The sequence below is a fragment of the Ischnura elegans genome, chromosome 12 (assembly GCF_921293095.1).
Source record: "Ischnura elegans chromosome 12, ioIscEleg1.1, whole genome shotgun sequence".
Classification (NCBI taxonomy): domain Eukaryota; kingdom Metazoa; phylum Arthropoda; class Insecta; order Odonata; family Coenagrionidae; genus Ischnura; species Ischnura elegans.
Genome location: NC_060257.1, coordinates 36,400,012 through 36,423,533, shown reverse-complemented (window position 1 = coordinate 36,423,533; position 23,522 = coordinate 36,400,012). Strand labels below are relative to the sequence as shown.

Below are 23,522 nucleotides of genomic sequence, written 5' to 3'. Positions count from 1 at the left end.
CACGTCAATTCTTTGCAATTATCAAAACTGCAGACACAAGTCGAGTAGCATGTCTCCACAGGTCGCGACACGCTAGCGGGGCGGTCCACCATACTCCATGCCAGATAGTGAGTACATAAGTGAACTCATAGATGAATTCAAAGAAGACACCATAGACTTTTTAGATTGACCATTTATAATAACATAACGTCATTACAACCATGTTGGTACTATGATATATACACTATTATAGTGCAGTGTCTGAATGAAGAATACTTGCACCCAATAGGTATAATTATCTGTAATGACCAGTGGCGCTGACTCCATGGGGCCTGAGGGGGCCCGAGCCCCCCAAAAAATTCGTTACAGATGTGAGGAAAAAATGTGTAAGGCTTGTCGATTTTCCCCGGAGTGTCCAGATATCGAGATTCGAGTGATCAGGGTTCTAATGTTAATCATATGACTCTTCTAAAATACTTAAAAACTTAAAATTCACTACTTATAAAATTTACCGGGGCCAGGTCCCCGGTTTGGGCCCCCCCAATATTTTTTGTAAGTCGGCACCCTTGGTACTGACATACCTTGACCCGCATTCCCTTTCTTTGCATAGTCTCTAATCATTATTGCTCTTTTCATTACATCAGTCAGCTGCAACCATTCACATCTTTATCTTGCAACTGAGATATCTGAATATTGTTAACAATTCTTTCAAGCCGAAGACTGTCACTTCATGGTCATAGGGGTATGTCCACAACTAGGGATCATGAGTGAAATTGGTGTACTGCACAGCCTTCTGGGTTTCCCACATTTCTGACTTTTATTAAATTATAACGATTAATAAAAATTTTAATCGTTCTGAATTTACCAATGGGGTTAAAAATAAATCAGTTATACGAAGAGCAATTATGAAAAATCTTAGTACACAAGAAAGATGTCCCATCGGCAGCTTAAGGCATTTTATCTTTTACTTAAGTTATTTTTGATGCATAAACCTTAAATCAATCACTAATGAGATGAGCATAAGTGATAAATAAGACATTTATTTCCCCTGCAATACAGCTATTTTTGCTTTAACAGCAGGTGAATTTCCGTTAAATTCAATAAATTTCAAATTATCAATTGCAATAAAATGTCAAATTGAGAATTTAAGAATCCTCTGCTACAACATAAGGGTTGAATTGGTAGAAATAGATACGACTATATACATGTACTATACTGTGATGATTAATTTTGACTTGGCTCGGAAGCTTCAATTGAGTCCAGTAGACACGCTAATTTTTTTGTCAAATTAGGTTACTAATAGCTATAAAATTACCCTGCAGCATTATTAAGTTAAGCATAGGTGTTCTGAACTTGCCTTAATGCAGAATAGCAACTGATGATTCTGCATGCAACAAATTTCTTAGAAAACTGTTACCTGCAATGAAACATGCTACGGTGGTGAATATCTTTCTTTCTATAGCCAAGAGTAAATACCTGAGATCCAAAATTCTGAAGGCCAACGGGGGCTGGGGCTGACTGGGATGGCCCAAATCCTTGAGCAAGGCCAAACTGGGAGGATGCTGCAGCTGCCGCCACGGCAGCTGCTGCTGTCTGGTGAAGTTGAGCTGCCTGCCCAAGTCCCGAGCTGCCGGGCTGGTAGAAGCCCGTCTGGCCTCCTGCAAACAGAGTAAAGTGTCGACCCAAAGGGTGCAACGCAAAAACCTTATTAGGTTCGTGTGCCCAACGCAACTTCCAGCACACATGAGCTTGTCAGCTTGCTTCCTTCCTTGTGGTCATGTGCAGCCACGTCTCCATTGCAGCCGTGCATGGGCAAACCCTGTCACTGCATTCTTCCAGCATTCCAGGTTCAGGCACACAATTGCTAAAATCTCTCCCAGGGCATATCATCCTTGAGAAATCTTTCATCATTGCTTATGACCACAAGGATGTTGGTCAAGCTTCCACATTACTCTCTTTTAACCCTTCAGCTGCGACTGGTTTGATTCTTGGGAAAGACTGCTTGCAATTGAAAAATAAAGAACATATTCTCCAACGGTCCTCTCTAACCTAAAGGAGGACCTTCATTTGTACTTCGGTTAGAACTTGTCTGGGGGCTGGAGGAGAGAGTCACAGCTAAGGCTACTACTTTTTCCGAGGAGCTTTGACTAATTCCACTAAATTTATTTCAAATTGAACTTTCATGTACATTCCAATTTACTCTAACTATGCTGATTAAAATGGGACAGCATTAGATGGGAATCTTCTCAAAATAACACATGTCCTGATGTTACAGCTTTGGAAGAGGAACTACTTCAGATGAATAATATTTAAGTGTGCCCAGACTAACAAGGGAACAAAATGAGGAGAGGGACTGAAATAGATTAGTGGCTAAAGGTAGGAACGGGCCTAAGAGAAATGGTCAATCAAATAAGGCACTATTCTACAAACTATTACAAAAATGTAATTCAGAAGTTCTCACAGCTAGAGGGTTAACGATTCTAGAGTGATCTCTTTTAATTACAACGGCTAATATAGAGGGAAATTGAGGTTTGAAAGATCTCCCTTGTTGCCTTGAATACAAGAGTTAGGGAAAAAAACAAATGCAAAAATTACATATTAACTGTAATAAAAAACTATTATATTTCTTGAAAAAGGTCAATTTATACTTCAGGTCTAACTGAACTTTTTAACAAAATAACCAATGAAAAGTTGAATTGAAGTATTTGTAAAAATATTATAATGACAAAAATACTTTTACAGCCAAATGATGTTGCTCCAATGAACAGTTTATTTGCATCAATCATTTTCAGATGGCAAAAAATAATCTAAACAACCATCACATTTACAAATAGTTGCAGTGGCTACTTACCAGCCGAAGTTGAGTAAAATGATGTTGGAGGCTGAATAGGAGGTGGAACAACTGTGCTTTGAACAGGGCCAGGACGTTGCACCATCTGTGAACCAGCCGATAAGAAACTGTGGTTCAAAACTGCTTGGCCCTGGTCATTATACTGAATATACAGCTGAAATCAGAAAAGTTTGAGTCATTAGAGAAAACAACACTAAAAGACATTTACATAGAACTATTTTCAGATATACTTTGACAAAATAATCAGCAGAAAATGCTGGAGGTAAATTCAAATAATTGACACTGGGAAGACACACAAAATAAAATTAATGAAGAAGTTCCTAAGTGTTAACAAAAAATATTGAAACTTATTCCAGGATCACACATCTACCCTTTACATAGGCAAGACACTGAAATAGTGATGTATCCCAAGAACATGGTTTTCGGTTGAAATTCAATGCAGCAAATGGAACACAATTTATTCCTACTTTTATTCTGCATGAAATCCTCCACAAAGCCAGTTTGAATGGACTGGGAAAATGACTACTTCATGTCAAGGAGGACTGATATGAAAAGGTGCCATCAGGGGGTTCGTTGTTACTGGATGAGCAACAACTTTAACATAGAATGAAGATGTGAGCCACGAATATAGCAATTTAAGTGGACTCATGTGGAACTTTGGATACAGGCGGTCCCTGCCATTCACACACAATGCGTTCCTGAAAATATGTATCGAAGTCGAACCATTGAGTTCCATACTAATTAGGGGTTACGTTCCATAAGAGCAAAATATACATGCTAAAATCTTTTGCAAAGATTTCATTTTTGTTAGTTAATGTTTAATAATAAATAAAATTCTTCAAATTATATAATGTCTTTTGAACATACACAGAAATTGTAAATATAAGTTTAAAAAAACAAGAATTCCATTGCAGGTACCTAGTGAAACTTTCTCGTGACGCTTAAGTTGACATTCCACTTATAATGACCATTATAAATAAAAAGACATATCAAAAAGCAAAACAAAATGCAATTTTTGAACCCTCACTCTAGATACCTTTGCATTTTTACAACAAAATTCCTCAGCGGGTGACATCTCATCTCAGCATATCTCGGGATCACGTATATTTCGCATATTATTCAAAAAAGACAAAAGATATACAGAATTTGGTTGATATTTTGTGCAATATCATTGATGAAGGTGTATATGTCTTACATGAACTAAACAGCACTCAAGCGGAAAAAAGCACTATGATGAAGTAGCACTTTTATTCATTAATTCTATTGAAAGCTGTGTGATGGCATCTAGTCAACTTTTTTGAAAAATCTCTTCAATGAAGGCTGAACTGCAGCTTTCTACTTCTCTTGTTAAAGGAGCCTATAAGCAAGCATTGTCTTTCTATAAAAAATTCACCTTGATTGCAGTCAACACCTTCCTTGAAAGTATACGTTCATATTGTCCACATATACTGCCATACGAAACAGTTGAATGTTGGGATGCACAGTAAATATTGTGGGAATTTAAAAAAAATTACAGACAAACGTTCAAAAGTCCGAATTTAGCGTACAAAAGTCAAGTGAAAGGTGTCAATTTGGAATGTACGGAAGTGTGAATAGGGTAGTTTCCTTCATCAAAGAAAACGAAAGTCATTGATTGCGATTCGTTACCCACCATTACTGTATTCATAATATACAAATTATTTCGTTTTAGAAATACCGGTTTAGACGAATGGCAATGGTCCATTTTTATCCTCATTTGAAAACGGCCAGATTGGCGCCCATGCGATGCCACTCCACGTGACGTCACAGGGACCTAGTTTCTATACGAGAAGATAGGAGTTATACGTCGTCTGTAGTTACCAATGCATGCATGAGGCGCAGAGCTCAGGGAAACATGTCTTAATAATCACTTATTAAAACTGGCTAAGGTCGGAAAGTTTTCTTCATTTGATAAGGTATTAATAATCCTTATTTAAGCCAAGCGCTACCAGCCAGCAGGGTACTCAGCTACCCGTTAGCAGCCTGCGTCGTATCAGCGCTCAACTCGCCTCAAGGTCACCTCACAGAGCGGCAGCGGGAACCAGAAATACGTCACACGGAGAGAGATTTCCCGGCATTCATACTTACGCGTCGCGTTTTCGCGCGCTAGAAAATTTTCACTTTTCATTTAATCGCGAAAAATAGATATCGTCATTTAAAAATTTAAAGCGTGAAATACGTACTCCAGGAGTAATAATCTTTCGATTTAGGCAATAAAAAAATAATAGGAGACCACCCTATTATACGAAAGTAAGTGTACGAAAGTCGAGGTCCGCCTGTATTGCGTTTCTAACTTATGGGGGTTAGTTCTCAAATTGGGCACTTAGTGAAGGGGTAGAAATATAATGCAATTTTTGCCAATTTTCAATCAGAATAAGAACTGCGCAGTGGCAACTAATTATTCTCTTTCCTGTTGACTGAAGAAAATTAAAATATTCCAGAGGATGAATTTCATGCCATTCCATCAAGTCACTCATATTGAAGCCTCTCAGAATTAAAAAGCTCGATTTTGTAACATCATTTCCATCAGTTACAAGAAAACATTCATCACTGAGGCTGTAAGAAATAAATATGAGACTCTTTATTTTTAAGTACAACTTTATAATTAAGTTTTCATTACTACAAAATGAAGTCCTGGTCCCAAGCAAAGGGGTATGTTACCATAAGGTAAAAGAAATATCACAAAATTTTGGATACTACACAATTACTTAAGTCATAGACACCACAGTATCTAAAAAATCCTAGTTGCAAAGACTAATGTGGACACTGCAGGATATATAATATCTGCATACTGACAAACCACAGAGATAAATTATTATGCTAGGTTGCAGGCTCCTAAAGATTAGCAATACTTGAAGGGCACTTGATGTATCTGAGGTATGAGTGTAGCAAATTATTCAAAAGGAATTAAGGTCGGTGTATTTTTTCGTGTGCATTAGAACGGATGTGAAGCAAGGAAAGGGTTCATCAATTACCCTCGCCATAGCAAGTCGACCCTTCAAAAATAATGTCTACGATTTTTCCATTTTTATCAGTCATATTTACCCTTAGAGACAATTACCCTAACAGACGAATTCAACAATTATTTGAGAAAAATTCCAATGAATGAATGGTTTACTCAAATGTTAAAGTTATACCGAACCATGTGAGAATGAGGAAAAAATCATTAGCAATATAAAGCAAAGTTGATATTTCCTGCTTTATTTTTCATTCACTTGATTCACCAAGTTTTCTAGAAAAGTGGCTGACCTAAACGAAATTTTTTTACAAAAATTAGTAGAAGAGAAAAAACTCACAGGAGAAGGTTGAGGAGCCGATGGTATTCCAGATCCGAGAGTTCCAGCTCCACCGTAATGACCACCTGCACCCTTCGAACCAACAGCCCCTGGGGGACCACCTTGCGATGGAGGTGGCTGCTGTGGACCAGCACCAGCACCACCCCCACCACCCCCTTGTCCACTATTGGTACTCTGCCCTTGGGATGGCGGTGGTTTCATTGCAGCCAAGGAGTTTGTAGGAGGTGTCGGGATTAATACGGCAGTTGGCGCCTGAGGGGGAGTGGTTCCACCCACATGGTGACCAGAGCCACCATATGGTGCTGCTACGCCTGCTGCAGCAGCTGCGGCTGCCTGAAGATCAGAATTTTAGCATTAAATTATCATTAAAATAATTTATTTAATTACAACTCTGATATATTTTTAAACTAATGGAGAAGAAAACAGCAAAAACTGTCCATTACCTGAACAATTTGAGGCCAGATAATACTGAGTTTGCCATATATTCAACATAGACTTTAAAACCATGAAAGAAATGCAAACGTGACATAACAATGACTATTTTGTTTCTATTACCAATGAAGCTGTTCTTTACCTAAGACTCCATCAACCCTAATACCACTCCTCAATTACCCTAGTTAACAACACAATGATACAGAAACATATAATTTCTACAGGTTCACTTCATTTGAGTGAACTTTTTCTAATTCCTAAGTTAAGAGGAAATTACCTCTACAACCATTAAGAAAATATAAACATAGCTATCCTATGTACTTGAACTAGAAGCAATGTAGAAAATTTACAATTCCAGAATAACCCTTGATTAAAGTCTCCCTTATAATCCCAAAATATTGAACAGAAAAGTAATTGGGAGACTATATTTAATTTTAGTGAATCATATGTCCCAAATCAATTCATCAGACATTGAAAGTATAGTAATTTCTACGAATTTAGGCTAATCCTAAAAAGATATCTTCCATACATACTCCAAAGACAGAGATGGGAGCAACTTCTCAAAATCTTTAATGCTACAAATATCAATAAGAGTATTCAAATGGAACTAGTTAACACCACATGCAACGGTACAGATACTTTTGCAGAAAATTTTTTTATACCTAAGAGGCAAATGCAAGAAAATCTATTATATGTTTATCCAAGGTATCTGATCCGACCATCCCTTGTAAGCATCATAAGGTTAAGACTACAAGTGAATACCAACATATCTCCGAGTACCATACATATCGTGTAAATTTGGCTGAAAAATTGCCGCGTAATTTTTTAGTATTGAAAGAGGAAAATTTGATAACTGTCGAAAGTCCAGGCATACGTCTGCAACACCACACGATAGGATAAAAAATGCAGCCAAATTTTCTTTCTTTAGCTTCAATGTTCAAAACTGGGGTACGTCTCTTAAACGCGCTTATACGGTATAAAGAAAGTAATGATATTTTTAGAAAAGAATCGGTAAATTACAAGTAATATTCACAAATTTGACAATGTCATTCAATGCAATTTTGTAAGCCAAAATTACTAAATGCAATCGGTACCTGTAACTCAGTTACTCTCCATCTCTACCAAAGGGTCAACAGTAGTAATTTCTCCATAGAAAGCTTGCATACCTGTAGCCTATACTGAGAGAGTGAAGAGGGATACATATCAGGAGCAGCAGTCGGAGGTGGCTGAGGATGAGCAGCCTGATGCAGATACATAGACTGAGGGCTGAAGGCCGATGTGCCTCCAATGCTCTGGGACAGACCATACGGACTAGCAAACTGAGGGAACTGGGAACGTGCACCACCTCCAAGAACCTGAAAAATTAATAAAAATTTAACCTCATTAGCTTACTAGTAACAGACAAAAATGCTGATATAATTATAAGAGTATATGCAAACATACTTTCATAAAAAAAAAACAAGCAGGGAAAAAATGAATAATACAAGACATATTCAATATCATATTTACCTGCCCATCAATGGGAAACGTCCCATACAAGCCTCCCTGTGCTGGTATTTGTTGAGACGAATTGAAAATCACAGACGGAGGAGAAGGAATGGCCGACATACTACCAAACTGAGCAGTTCCCCCAATAGTTGGCTAAACAAATAGAAAAAGTTTTTATCATCATAATGATATTTAAAAAAATTAACAATCAGGAAATGATACCTCATATGAAACAAGGAAAATAAAAAGGAGTGTTCCAGCATAAATGTACATTTATTTATAATAATTAGGGATTGGCCAGTTAGTTTCCTCAGTTCTCGATTCCACTGGTTTATGAGGGCAGAACTGGAGCCAGAACCATAAAGAATTAGCATTAAGAAATTGGCATGAAAACAAGTTTGAACCTGATTCATTTGTTTTAAGTTGAGGAACTTCTAAAATGTCATTTTATAAAAAAAGTTTAAACATTAAAGTTCCGACTAATGAGCCAAAATGGGAACTTGAATTCCCTAAATCAACTATTGCTTAAGGTGGTTTTTTTAATGCTCATCTTATTTTCATCAATTTCAATTACTGCCTTATCCCTAAAATTTATAGGATTTGAATTTCTACTTAAAATTAAATACCCTCCTTTAATTTTTCCCCAGTAAAAGACCAATCTATTTAATTCAATACAGGAAAAATATATTACTTTTCCGAAAAGTAAACCATACCTGGTAGTTAATATGTCCTGCTGTGGCCTGTGCGCTTGATGAATTATACGGAGGAGGAGACAAGGGTCCTGGATGACCAATAGGCGATGGACCAGTAGACATAACAGCAGTTTGTTGCTGAGGTTTGACCTGAACAAACAAAAACAGCAAAAGAATATTGTCATTAATTCTTAAAAGTTAAAAAAATAAATAAATGAAATTAATTAAACGTCAATGTTTACTAGCTTAACAGCTATCAATGGGTGGCATTTCTAAGAATAAAGCACAAACACAGGAACATAAGATAGGAAGACCAAGATAGAAAAACTATTAAGAGGAATCAGAATCCACTACTATATGAGAAAATATAGATGTACATAAAAAGGAAAGCACAGGTTAAGAGAAAATTGAATTGAGACAGATGTTGTAAGAAGTAGAGACAAAAGAAATAAAAGCCAAATGAACAATATGTTTAACATATTCAGTATCTCATTAAATGTAACAGTTACAAAGCTATCTTATGAATAAGTCATGAATTGACTAAACGAATAATTGTTCAACGAACAGATATATATTTTACGAAAAATATCAATGCTAGAGCCATAACAAGTGCAAGACTTTAATCCCCTTCAGTGTTGAGAAAAGAAACAAAAAACAATGCAATTGGATTATGGATTATAAGCCAAAGTGTATCTAGGAACTAATTTTTATTAAAATATTTAATAAATGTACTTAATGTACAATTGTTCTTAAAGGAAAGATCTGAGAGTAAGAAAGCATATAATTACCTTACATACGTTACTAGACGTAGAGCCAGGATCACCTTTCCCTAAACTAGCAGGAGTAACCCCAAAACTATTGGAAACCTGCATCGGAGTTCCTGGGCTGTAAAATAAAATGAAAAAATTAGTTGGCACAGAAAAATGACTACTTAAAGATTCATGTTCCATAAAAACTTACGTTGCTTATACTAACTACTGTAACATTAAAATGCTATTATTACCTAAATGCTACTTCAGTGGCATTGAGACCTGATCCATCTTCACCAGTCATAACCACCACAGAGGATGAAGGTTGGTCCACAACAAAACCTGCTGTGGCTGCGACAACGCCAGGTGCCAAAGACGATGGCGACGAAGACGATGGTGATGCCGAAGTGGCCGCTGCTACTGACGATGAAGCAACAACCACACTACTACCATCGTTTCCTTCTGATATTTCTAACACTGTAGGCATTGGAGGTGTGTTCTCCCAGAACTGAAATTTTTTTAAGAATTAGAGAACTTAAATACATTAAAACAGTCCCATATCTAGTAATGTAAGAAAATATGATTAACGAAAGATAGCAGAATGCAATGCCAAATTTCAAATCTTTGAATATAAAGAGTTCATTCAAAAATTGCACAATCACATAGAGGTATTGAAATGGAGACTATCAAAGAGCAAGATGCATAAATGAAAAGTGAATGAAATAATGTCACCATTTGATTTCTACAAAAAAAGGGGCCTAATGGATTTCAGTGTCCCATCTTTAGGACTATCCAAAAACAAAATATCAAATGTGAGGCCATAAATTGGTAAAAAAATATTATGGCGACATACCGTCTTCACAGCAGCAATTTTGTAATTGAGTTCAGCAGCAGTTCCAATAGTAGAAGTGACATGCATGTTCCGTTGCAAGGCCATACTTCCACCAATTGCACCGCCAGCTCCACCGCCTGGTGAATTCCCACCCCCTTTCACACTTCCTCCACTGTGTGCTTTCTCTTCTGTTAACTGAGACAATTCTGAATGGAAGGCAAAGTCCAACTTCATTTCTGTGCTGTCTTCTGCATTCTAAGAAAAAATTAAACCAGATTAATTTGTAGCAAAATTTACCATACATGCAACATCATTTTTAAGAGTATTCATTTTAAAATAGAATTTTCCTGAAAATTTCTCATAAATGCCATTCAAGGTAATAAGACTTCTCCATTGTGTTATAATAATTTTCAGGATTCATAGCTTATCCAACATGAGATGAATATATAATGTTAATGTGATGAAATAAATCCGCTTTCTACATTCAGAGAATTTAAAACTTCTCTCATGCAGGAAAACATAGATGGAATACTAGCTAAAAGTAGCTAACCTTGATTATTTTGTCTGAGATGGGCAGATATTTTTATACAATTGGCCCTATTAACAAGTTCTTACCTTAGCAAAGCCTAAAGGGAGCTGCATAGGATCTGACTTCACTTCCATGCTTCCAACCTTTCCAAGGTCCTTCGCACTCCCATATCCAAGAGAAACGCCATCATCTGAATCATCAGAGAGTTTTCGATCTGGACACAAGATAAACCAAACATAGCCTTTGAAATCAATAACAAATCCTAACTTATTCATAAACATGATCAGCTTAACATGCTTATACCATTAATTATAGAAAACAAAAACCCTAAGTATCACTGAGTGAGATGACATGCACACATTGCATTATACCATCGTCTATTTATATAACTAATAACTTCAGGTTTTACTTTGTGAAACCTCTCCATATTGGAAGTAGTCTATTTATATATTATTCTTTCAACACAGATATTCTAATTACAAATAAAGAAACTCATACAGGGAAAAAAAACAACAAAATGATGCCCAGGGAAAGAAAAATATTGGAGAGCTAGAGATGAGCTCGTAAATAGTATGACTTCAAATCCACACAAATCCACAAAAAATGTCTTACATAGGCCACTGGACCACCTGAGACTAGGTAACATCACTGAAAGAACTACCGATCCCATTGCACATTCAAATATATCTTATTCCATTCATTCAGACTTAAATATTGTGGTTATACCCTTGGAATTAAAAGCAAGCTTTAACCCTTCATTTCTTAAGCTCTCTGGTAAATCATAATCAAGGTCAAAACATACTCTCTGCCAATGGCGCAGCAAGGGGAAGGTATGGGGGTCCAGACCCCCCTGAAATACGAAAACACAATCACTTTGCTTCTAAAAGAAGCCAAAATACTGAAAAATCAAGAATTTACAAAAGATTTCCATGAAAAATGAAGTTTTTTTGCTTATGAAAAGTGTTAAAATTAGTGTAAAACCCTCTACTTAATACCCTGTTTTTCAACCATTTTCCCTCCTTAGACCTCCCCCGAACAAAATTCCTGGCTACCCCACTGCTCCTGCTCACTCCTAATACAAAAAAAAAATATAGGTACTCACCATTACCACGTCCTTTTTCTATCACTCTCTGCATTTTATGTGAGTGGTGATGGTGGTGGTGGTGATGATTGTTAAACTTTGGGACCTGAGCAGCCGAAGATGAAGGGGGCCCCGATTTGTAGTTTGTGTTCTCAAAAATGATTGTTTGCACTGGAGGAGAGGTGCCATCTAGCAGTACAGATGATGGCTTCTCCACAGTCAATTTTTGGACTGAAGGCACCTTAGTCACTCCATTCCCTAGACTGGCACCAACTTCTGCTCCTGTCGGACTCTCTCTATGGTTGACTCCTCCAGTTGAGTTCATACCACTGACGACAGCGTGTGAACCACCTCTGTCGGAGCCATTTTCACCTCCCCTAAGACAGGAAAGAAGACCTTTCACAGTGAATCATCCTGTAAACAGAAACTCTTGATGGGGGCTGAGAAAATTAGCCACTGCTGTGATAGGTGGATTGGCTTCCCATATACCTTTCAACCTCAAAATTATTTTAGATGCTGAATGTAACATAATGAATGAGCTATACTCACTAATGTTTTTTTACTTCCGGGATATCTGAAGAAAGGATCACTCCTACTAACAATCAGAAGCAAAATATTTAAAAAAAGCTGCCTTTCATAGTCTAGATACAATAAGATGTCACAAAACGTACGTCATATTAAAAAACGTACGTCATATTAACTAGTCCTCTTACAACATAAAAATGACAAATCACGGAAGAATGACACCGTTTTTACATAATTGTCTCAGGGAAATCTATGAAAAATTGTGGTTATCATTAACATGATACTGTTTTTGCAATGCAGTGCTCATTTTCTTGATTTTCAATGTGGAAAGAGTTTAGGAAGGTGATCCTACGAGAACTTCCCAAAGTAACTGTAATTATGACAACTTTTCCACGGAGTGCAATGATCCTGATTGCTATTATCTACTTGCCTGGTCAGCACGTTTTCCAGGATATCACGTTCATTTTTTGTGGTCCCTTCAGAAACATACTAAACAAGTTTTACTGAAACTCCAAAACCTAAAATCCTTGCTCTCATAAAATTATGTGGATTGCCCTGAATTATGTCTCTGTAATGCAATTAACTACAGTGGAATCCTGAATTAACATTTTTCCAAGAAAAATGATTAAAACTTACAATGCACCATCATAAAGACATAAACATACATAAATAAATTTAATAAACAGGAAAGCCTTATTTCAGTGGAATAACCACATGGTAATGATGATTGCATAAAATGAGATGCCCATATCTGGCAGGGAGAGCCAAGGAATTAATATGAAGAAATTACTTGCAAACTGATGAGCAGATTATAAGCAAGTGGATAATGCATAAATATCACTTACAGGGTTCCCACTTTAATTAAATTATAAAATTCACGTTTTTTTTCAGGTTTTCATGGTCTAACTGCCGTCAAATTCACGGTCTGCTGATAAGCAGTTTTAGGCAGAAATAATGATTACCTAGCAATCACCGACGGCACTAAAAATTTATTAAATGTGACAGATGCCGTGAGAGAAAATGCAGCAATGAAAGTACTATCTCTTATGATGTCACCTATCGTTAGCAAAATGCAGGGCCTGGTTGTGAGTGGGGAAATGGAGGGAACAGGGTGGCAGGGAAGCGAAGAAGTGTGTGATTTTTTTGCCAGGGTTAATGAACACTTTATCAGTTATTCATCTTCCTATCACAGGCTTAAGGTCAATGTGTCGCCATGGCTCACGGACCAATGACTGCTCTTCGAATACACGTACGTAGGTAAATGAGTGGACAGTGCCTGCATGTGACTCGGCCTTGAAACATGATCCAAATATTAATTTTTCTTTTCATCTGTCAATAGTAGTTCTATAATCTAGTTTGAGAGATTTTTAAGATTTTATGACAAAATTCACAACTATTTCCATGTTTTTACACGGTAGACTAAATTCATGGCTTTTTCACGGTTTTAAGGTTTTCACAGCTGAGTGGGAACCCTGCAATTAACATGTACATTAGAACACAATTGTTTTTCACTCATTAAAGGGACAAAAATAAAATACTATGAATAGATTAGTAAAGTATGCTACAAGTATATACATAAATACCTACAAAATTAACACAAAATTCACCTTTCTTCACCAACAGAAGTTCCTAAGTTTCCTATCCCCACACCTCCAGATGAGGAAGATGCAGGAGAAGAAGATCCTATTGCTGATGATGCCAATGGCTTCTCCCAAGCATTAACACCGCCAGAAATAGCCCCGCTGTTGGAATCTGAAACAAATAATCAATTTAAAACTTCAGGAATTAATTTTACAATAGCTGTGCCAATGATGAAATCTGAAGGGCTCATAATTCATTAACCTGATTTCATCATTAATTAATAAAGTAAGTTTACTGCCGGTTAAGGCAGCAGGTTTATGAGAAGTAAAAACAGTTGAGGAGAGCACCATGCCAAATAAATGTTACTGATGAAAAATCATCACCACTGCCAATAATTTTATCAGCGATGGAATAAACATGGATAAAAAATAGGGTTTCACAGATGAAAATGTGCTGGAAAAAAGATTTAAGTGAATTTCGACAGCTACTTGAGTAACCTTATCATCAATTCCAATCTCCTGCATAAAGATAATTTTGTCTGGGAAGAGGGTGGAAGGTAATAAATGTGATAGTAAAAACAGCATAGCATATAAGCAACTTGGTTGGAGGCTTGCAAATGGCTACTAGGACAGCTTCCTTCTACTTTTCTGAGAATGGTATGATAATTCTTTTTAATTACATTTTTTCTTTCATATTATCATGAGATCCATGACATCATTTAGACATAGCAGGTAACTTATCAGATGAAAACATTAACAGCTATCAGGTGGTAGGAACTTTTCACACCCTTCAATTTTTTAAATATTTTTCCATATTAGTGATTAAATATTATAATGGATAAATCCAGGATTTTTTTGAATCTGGATCAGATACTTGATTTCTGGTGCCGGATCTTCGGATATTTTCAGATCCAAATACATTTTTGGTTGCCTGCTATAAAACGAAGTAATTATTCCAGATTCTTCTAGGCACATACGATCAATGGAGTGCTATTTAGATTTTCATACACATTTTAATATTTTAACTGAGTAAAAATCATTTATATTAGCTTTCAAGGTATTTGACAGAATTCAAATTTTCCTCCCACACGTTTCCTCTGAATTTTGTCACTTTCTCATCGCATTCTGACTTGTGTTTCACCAACAAATGCTTCAGTTGTGGTGAGATGGATTTTGCACCCGATAGCTTCACCCCACAGTGCATGCACATGGCATTCCGTGAGCTCTCTTTATCTCAAGAAAAATGTTTCTCACAACGAAATAAATTATTATCAATTTATCATTAAATTAAATTGCAACTGTGCATCTGCGACATAATTGACAATGTTCTGAAGAACATTGACTTCACATGCGATGAGGTGTGGGAAGAGAACGAGATGACCGCTCAGCGATCTCAAGATGAAGGGCTGGGTAGCAGAAGCACGTAAAGGAGAGGAAGGGAAGGAGGAGAAAGTGGAGGGGAAGGAGTACAATCCCTCCGTCTTTCAAGCAATGAGACAAAGGATGATGGAGTCAAGGACGAATGTGTCAGCATTTGTCCTCCAACAAGCAAGAATTTAAGCAGGCAGGCCTAAAAGGTTGGTTGGTGAGACGGAGTAGGGATGAAACACGCTTGGATTGTTCTCGTGTAACTTGATATTTTCCTTCGAAGACTATGATTTATGGTCTGTGTGATCTTGGAAACGAAAAAAGAAAAAAAAAGTCAGAGGCATGGGCCGATGGAGGGCTGAGGGTGGTCTTCTGAAATCTGTGATGTAGTTACTTTTGATGTGGTTATTATCTTATAATGCTAAGATTCCCCCGATGATTGTTCAATCTCTTGGAAAGAGTCACACTGTGTGCCTGCAATATTTTGTCTGAATAATTTTCTGCGGCTGAAATTCTGTTGCATAACCTCTACGACAGATTTTAAACAAAATGGTTCATAAGTAGGACAAGGATCATAGTGCAAACATGCATGAGGAGAGAGGATCAGAACCATTTCCACTCTCTCTTTCCGGATGCTGCATTCACTAAAGCAGGAATTTAAATTTTCGGTTACAGATCTGATGTCTTCAGTGAATTTGGATCCGAAGTATCAGGTGAAGGGCAATATCCACGGATATTTGGATTAGGGGTCGACGGGGCCCCGAAATTTTCGGGTCGGGTCGGGTCATCGTCCTGACCCGACCTTCGGGTCGGGCCGTTTCAAATCTCGGGTCAAAATCGGGTCGGGTCGAAAATCGCGAGAATTTTATCCATCGCGAAAAATATTTCACTTTTCTTTTTTATAACTTCTATTGTCCCCAGCAACATTTTAAATTGATTATGGCCATCATTTGTGACAGCGCTCTCAAAATATAACATATTTCATACATTTTATGGCGTTAAAAGTCGTAAAATACAAGCCAGCGAATATTTTCTATGTAAATGGCGATCTTAAGAAAACCTAAGTAACGTTAAAGTTAGACATTATTTTATATTAGAATGCAATAATCAGAACTAGCTGACATTAGAAGGCTAGCATCAATTAAGGGCGCTAAAGGCAGAAAGTAGTTTCTAATATCTACGCAGTAGCGAGGAGTGGCGACAGGCAGTCGTGACGACTGCCGGCCCAATTACGTTTCAGTCTGACTCCGTCACTGAACTATGAAATAGTAGGGACTATAAAGAAATATTCACGGGTGATTGGTATTGACTTCCATATTTTCAGCTGAACATTATACATATATGCGTTATTGGGCTGAAATATTATTTCTTTCCGATCGATAATAACTTGACAAATGGGATACGGCATATATTCCATTTCTTATCCATTTTAGCACCTGCGGTAACGAATAAAACTTCTCGGCTAGGCACCAGGTTAGGCTGAAAAGTTTTTAAAGCCTAACCCCTAGAGATGTGCGAATAGTATCCGCGAATACTCGAATACTAGAAAGTATTCGATATTCGAGATCTGGAATATTTATGCCAAAGGTGCCGTCTCGAATATGTACTTTTAATTTCGCGTCATACACTGTCGCTCGCACGTCGTTGGTAGTTGACTCGAAAAAATGAGGAGAATTCTAGTCGTTTAGTGCATGCAGCGCCGTTTTAGGCAAGCTGACGAACTACATCAAATTCGCGGGTTAGAGCGGTGAATAGAGTTCAACGTGGGGAACCGAAATTGATCGGGTGAAAAAAATCCGAAAATCCCAGGTGTCCCCCATCAGGAGAAGCTCAGTGCCGTGGGATAGTGACATTGGAGCATTTCCCACGATCCGCTATCCACCTCAATTCAGCGTTCGCCCCACCCCCTCCGACGATTTCCTCTTCTCCGAAATCAAACAAAAGGTCCCGGCTTGCCCAGGGATCGTATTACGAAGACCTCAGCTTCGAAAAAATATCAAGTTACCGTAAAAAAATAGAATCGCGTTTCACCCTTCTTCCTCAGGAGATGAAACTACCATAGGGAGGAACTCATCAGTGCCGTGGGATAGTGACATTGGCGCATTTCCCACGATCTGCTTTCCCCCTCCATTCAGCGTTCGCCCCACCCCCTCCGACGATTTCCTCTTCTCCGAAATCAAACATAAGGTCCCAGCTCACGCAGGGATCTTATTACGAAGGCCTTAGCTTCGAAAAAAATATCATGTTACACGAGAAAAATAAAAACTTGTCTCACGCCCCCCCTCTACTCACCCACTGGCCTTTTTCTGCTTACCTGCTTCGAAGTTCCCCATTTCTGGAGGTCAACTGCTGCATGAGTCATCTACTAGCCCAAAAGTTGTCTAACAATGACTTTCGGCTATAGATATTACGCTTTTATTGGATTGAAATATTAGTAATAAGCGCGTAATTTAAAAAAGAATAAGACCAAACACGACATATTTCTGACTTTATTTAAGCATTTTACGCAGGAAAATAAATGCCGGAAAGACGAAGAAAGACGACGGAGGCTTAGCATTTTGGCGTAATGCTCAAATGCGGTGCTCTCCTATTATTTTTTATAGCCTCAATCGAAATATTAATACTCCTGGAGTACGTATTTAACGATTCTAGATTTTTATAAGACGATATCTATTTTTCGCGATTAAATTAAAAGTGAAAATTTTCAAGCGCGCGAAAACGCGACGGGTAAGTATGAATGCCGGGAAAAACTCCGCGTGACGTCGTTCTGCTTCCCGCTGCCGCGAGTGAGGTGACCTTGGGGCGAGGCTCTGAGCGCTAACACGACGCAGGATGCTAGCAGGTAGCCGAGTACCATGCTAGCTGGTAGCGCTTGGCTAAAATAAGGATTATTAATACCTTATCAAGCGAAGAAAACTTTCCGACCACAGCCAGTTTTAATAAGTGATTATTAAGACATGTTTCCCTGATCTTTGTGCCTCATGCATGCATTGGTAACCTTAGACGATGTAAACTCCTATCCTCTCGTGTAGAAAATAGGTCACTGTGATGTCAACTGGAGTGGCATTACATGGGTGCCAATCTGGCCTTTTTCAAATGAGGATAAAATTGGCCATTGCCATTGGTCTAAACCGGTATTTCTAGAACCAAATATTTTGTATATTATGAATACACCAAAGGTGGGTAACAAATCACAATCAATGCCTTTCATTTCCTTTAATGAAGGAAACTACCCTATTGTTTATATAAAATTAAAATATTCCATTAATCAGCTAAATTCCTGTTTGAATCCTTTAAAGGCAGTCACAATTACTCGCCAAAATCTTGGGTTTCCTGCTGCATAAGCGACCTAGTCAAACATTTTCACATTCATCGTTTAGTATTCGAGGTATTCTAAATTCGAGGTATTCGAATATTCGAGCAATGATTTGATATTCGAATTCGAGAAATCTACTATTCGACCCATCCCTACTAACCTCATTAAGGTTTGTGAAGGTAAATGATGATATTTATATCATTCTTTTAGTTTACGGAGACATAGATGAAGGAGACTCCCGACCTGTTCTTAAAAGGCCGTTGCAGATGCCAATGCTGTTGTCAATGCGACTACGACTTTATCTCAGCAGCTGATATCTTAGAAATGTTTAACATTGATTTAAAAGGATTGTTTTTGGCTGGAGTGGAATCAATATTAACAGCTTTATTTTTATAAAAATTTATAAGTTCATTTATTTTTATAAAAACTTATAAGTTCATTAAAATTATATATGTGAGGATAAGTTTATAAAAATAGCCATGCTTTCCATTTTTGCCTATTTTAAGCGGCTATCTGCGAAGTCTAGAATACGGAACGAGTATTTTCCTTCCATCTACCCGTTCATATAACAACTCTTGATGTTACCCCTGCCCAAACGCGTTCCACTCCCCTTGTTTACAAAACTCCAGAAGGGTTCGGTGTATTTAATTTTCCATACGGAAAGCATAAAAAACGAAACCAAATTACTGTCGACACGTCGACTTACTGGAAGATTATTTAACCCATTACTTCAATCAGCCAATCATGATCACTGCTAAAATTACTTAAATAAACCCACGTTTATCAATCTTCCAGTTTTTAATTGTCTCGGCCGGTTTTAACGTCATAGTCCAGTCGTTTTAACAGGTCTGGAAAGAAACCTGATGTGCTGCAGTTGTAAATGAAAGGATTTCTTCGAATTAATGGAGAGCGCTCTGTGGGGTTCTTGGTGCAATTGGAGTGCCCTGGGTGAACAAACTGGAAGAGAAAGGAGAGAGCAAGGAATATTTGCAAGGTTACAGTGCGGGGAAGAGAGCGGAAATGGGTGGAGTAGTGTGTGTGGCAGTTAAGATTGGCCTTTACAGAGATTTATGGCCATAAAACCAATCGGAACCATGCGGTGTACATTGGGGTACAGACTTTTTTTTAGCTAATAGGAACCATATTCCTGAATATCCGACTTTCTTTGCCCTTTCTTCCAGTTTACTCTCCCAACGAATCCCAAGTGCACCCTGAACCCTTCTAGAACGTTCTCCTTCCCATGTCCCCGCACCCTCAAGAGAATTGTATAGTTAAGACCTTGCTTTACAATTTTTATTGCCAGACGTCCTTAGAATGACGTGAGTGTGGCGTCGAAACGGGTTGAGGTTAAGTATATACAGTAAATAAAATAATTAAAATGTGCATTTACAGAACGGTTGTATGAAAATATTTCATGTTGAAATATATGTTAGCAACAATGACACAATATCTATGCTATTACATGAAATTAGTTTTCACTGACCTCAGTATGTACATGCATTCATTTTTATTTGAATCATGCTGAAAAATCCAACGGCAAGCGAAAAATCACGTAATGAATATGAAAGATTAGTACTAGCAACAACACAAATATTAAGCTCCTTTCATTCTAAGTTTAGATATGTTTCTTAGTGACCATTAGTGTTCTTACACCAAAATTTAAAAAGTTTGGATGTATAATAAACTTTTAGAAGACAGGAATGCTGTTGTTTTTGAAGTGTTAAAACTCAAATTTTTATTTCCAGATTATATTTACACGAAGGACTACTTCATTTGTTCATGTTACTTTCATCCTTTGTATTATTAGTGTAAAAAAAATAGGTTTAATATTTTTCACTTCTGGCAAAAAACTAATAATTTATAGATTGTGTAATTAATAGTAAATAACTAGACATAAGTCATTATTATAAGGCAAATATTAATGGATAGTGATAATTGTTATTAGCTTTCATCAGTTATCATTCTATTTTTTTAAGACTGAGTTTTTGGTTTCTTTAACCTTTTGTAATTAAAGAGTAACACATTAATGGAAACAAAATATTTCTTGTGTATATTTGTCATTGATTTTAAACATTTGTAATATGGGCCATTGAGTTTAATAATAGCCTATCTGAAATTGAGTGCACTGGAAGAATTGACTTTGGGATATATTTACAGGAAATACAGGAAGATGTTTGTTTTACCTTGACCTCATTATCCAACTTAGTATTGTATTTATTTGTGTTATTTTTGTAGTAGTCTGTTTCAGATATGCATTTGCATTTCTGTTTTGAGTGAATACACTTAAACTAATCTACCATTTAGGTATAGATTGTTTATTTTTATTTCCTTTTATTGGCCTTCATAAACATATTTTTTGACATTTCTGCTTCAAGAAAAAAATTATGATCAAATTATTGGATACGACCCGACCCGAGACCCGACCCGACCCGAGGGTCAAAAAAAATACCCGACCCGACCCGACCCGAACCTTAAAATTTTGACCCGTCCACCCCTAATTTGGATCCATGGTATCTGATCTTAACTTCCCTAATTACATTAGATTTCAACCAATGGCACTTAAAACAGTGCCAATCAAGGGTTGCCAAAATATTAGGATGACAGGGAGGGTGAAATGAGTCGGAAACAAACTGTAAATGCCAGCTGGTAGTACTTTTCGACCGCTTTAAAACTGACATTTTTTTATCTGGCTGGTTAAAACCCTAATGGGCTATAAAAACAGATTAATAATGTTAAGGACATATGTAGAAAATGGAAAAAATTATGAAACAACCCATAATAGATAGCCTCTTCAAAATAGAATACTTAAACTGGGAAATATGCTGTGGGTAAACAATGACACAGTGATAAAGGAAAACTAAAAGATTATATTACCTTTCATGGGGAACAGCACACCACTTGACCCCACCATTTTCCCTTGATGATGGTGCTGCCCTTGTTGATGATGGTTTACTTCTCCCACATCATTCCTGAGGTGGTTTGATGGAGCCCCATGGTGCGAATGGTAACCCTGATTCCCAAAAGATCCAGCCATTGGTCCTCTCCCTTGTTGCTGCTGCTGTTGAGCTTGCTGCTTCTGCAGCCTCTCCGTCTCCTTCTGCTTTATGAGGCGAGGGGGCAGTTTGGGCCGATTCCTCTCAAATGATCCTCCGGTTACTGACGATGGGGACCCTGGACGGAGGGGACCACCGGATGTTGAAATAGAATTGACCGGTCCAGGTGATGGTGTCCCCGTTCGGCCGGCAGACCCAGAGGGCCTCCCAACACACCCTGGTGCCTGCCCTTTGGGGACACCCTTACCACCTCTCCCTTCTCTCGCACCTTCCCTCCTCTGCTGACGCTGGGATGACTGCTGCTGTTGGCGTGATTGTGACCCTAAACTGTCGTCCCCACCAACACGTCCGCCCCCTCTTCGGCCCCGCACCTCCCGGAAGCCGCTTCCGTCTGCATCAAAAGGGAAAGGCGCGTCGCCCTGGTCCTCTGCTCCAGGGTGTCGGTCATCAGAGGGTGCCACGTCTGTTGTGCGCGTACCAGAACAAGCATCGCACAAAAGGGTGGCATCCATTACACATGCACAGGCACAAGAACACAAACATTAAGGGAAGGTAAAAAAATATACATCAAGCAAAGATCCATAACTAATGACAGATAACTGACTCAATGAGGTGGCCACTGGTCTTGTGTTTCCAAATACCAATACACATACACCCATGCCTTGTATAGTGCAATTTTGATTAGCGCAATTTCGATGAAGCGCAAATTCGTTCCTCGGGGAAACATCACAATGCAGTGTAGCCTAATCAAAAAACTTTAACACTCTCATGATAAAACGTGAACTTGTGCTAAGTACACACAAAATTGCTATTATTTTACGCATATTAATAGTATTGCTCGCCTATAATCTTCTTTTTTGTTCATATATTAATCGAAATCCATTGCTGTGCAATGGCCAAAAGCATCACTCGTCATTGGGTCCAGATAGCCAGCCTACCGAAGTTATTTATCTCATCTCTTTAACAAAATGACACTAGTTAATTTAGATCATTAATTAAGCGTGGAGCTAGTGGAAATACGGTTTGAGACGTAATATTTGCTGTCATAGGTTATCGGGCGATTGACTTCCTGGTAGAGGGTCTACGCTAAAGCCTTCAAGGTCATCGGTATTCACAGGGGAGAAATGGAGCCAAGTGGCATATGAATAGCATCAACACATAAAAGTAAAAACCAAGAGAACAATGGCAAAAAATAGGAATGCAGGTAGAAAAATCAAGAAGTTATCAAGAAAAACCATAAACCTAGAAGAGAAATTGAAAGAGGACAATTTCTTTGAAAATGGAGAGCATCAAAGCGATATTGCGTGGAAGTTTAAACTCACGATGCTTTGTTATGAATAAAGACGAAGTTAAACATCAGTGACCTCAGCTGCACCTACTTCAACGAAGCGGTCAACACATACGGAAAGTTCATTGTGAATCTGTACAAAAAGACGAGGATGATATAACTAATAACTTCAGGCTTTACTTTGTGAAACCTCTCCATATTGGAATTAAGGAAATAAAACTTTGTAAGGTTCACTGATTGATCAGTGAACCTTACAAAGTTTTATTTCCTTAATTCCAACGAGGATGATAATCGCTCCGAGACTTTTAGTGAAAGCTCCGGTTGGTTCCAGAATTTTAAACGGCAAGCAGGTATTTTCAGTGCGGTGATATCAGGTGAATCTTCAAGTGTTGATAGCGCAATCACCGCAACATTTTATGATGAACTCCAAGCTGTGATTGAAAGT

The 23,522-nt window shown here is 37.8% G+C and overlaps 1 protein-coding gene across 1 annotated transcript in view; it reads right to left on the bottom strand.

Annotated features, from left to right (window-relative positions):
- Nucleotides 1–23,522, bottom strand: part of LOC124169510 — a 113,271-nt gene that overhangs the window by 25,930 nt on the left and 63,819 nt on the right. The window contains 13 exon segments of the mRNA XM_046548142.1: nt 1,456–1,661; nt 2,831–2,984; nt 6,145–6,477; nt 7,743–7,931; nt 8,086–8,217; nt 8,778–8,906; nt 9,545–9,641; nt 9,760–10,013; nt 10,359–10,592; nt 10,953–11,080; nt 11,969–12,324; nt 14,080–14,224; nt 21,611–22,252. Of these exon segments, the coding sequence (XP_046404098.1) occupies nt 1,456–1,661; nt 2,831–2,984; nt 6,145–6,477; nt 7,743–7,931; nt 8,086–8,217; nt 8,778–8,906; nt 9,545–9,641; nt 9,760–10,013; nt 10,359–10,592; nt 10,953–11,080; nt 11,969–12,324; nt 14,080–14,224; nt 21,611–22,252 (2,999 nt within the window).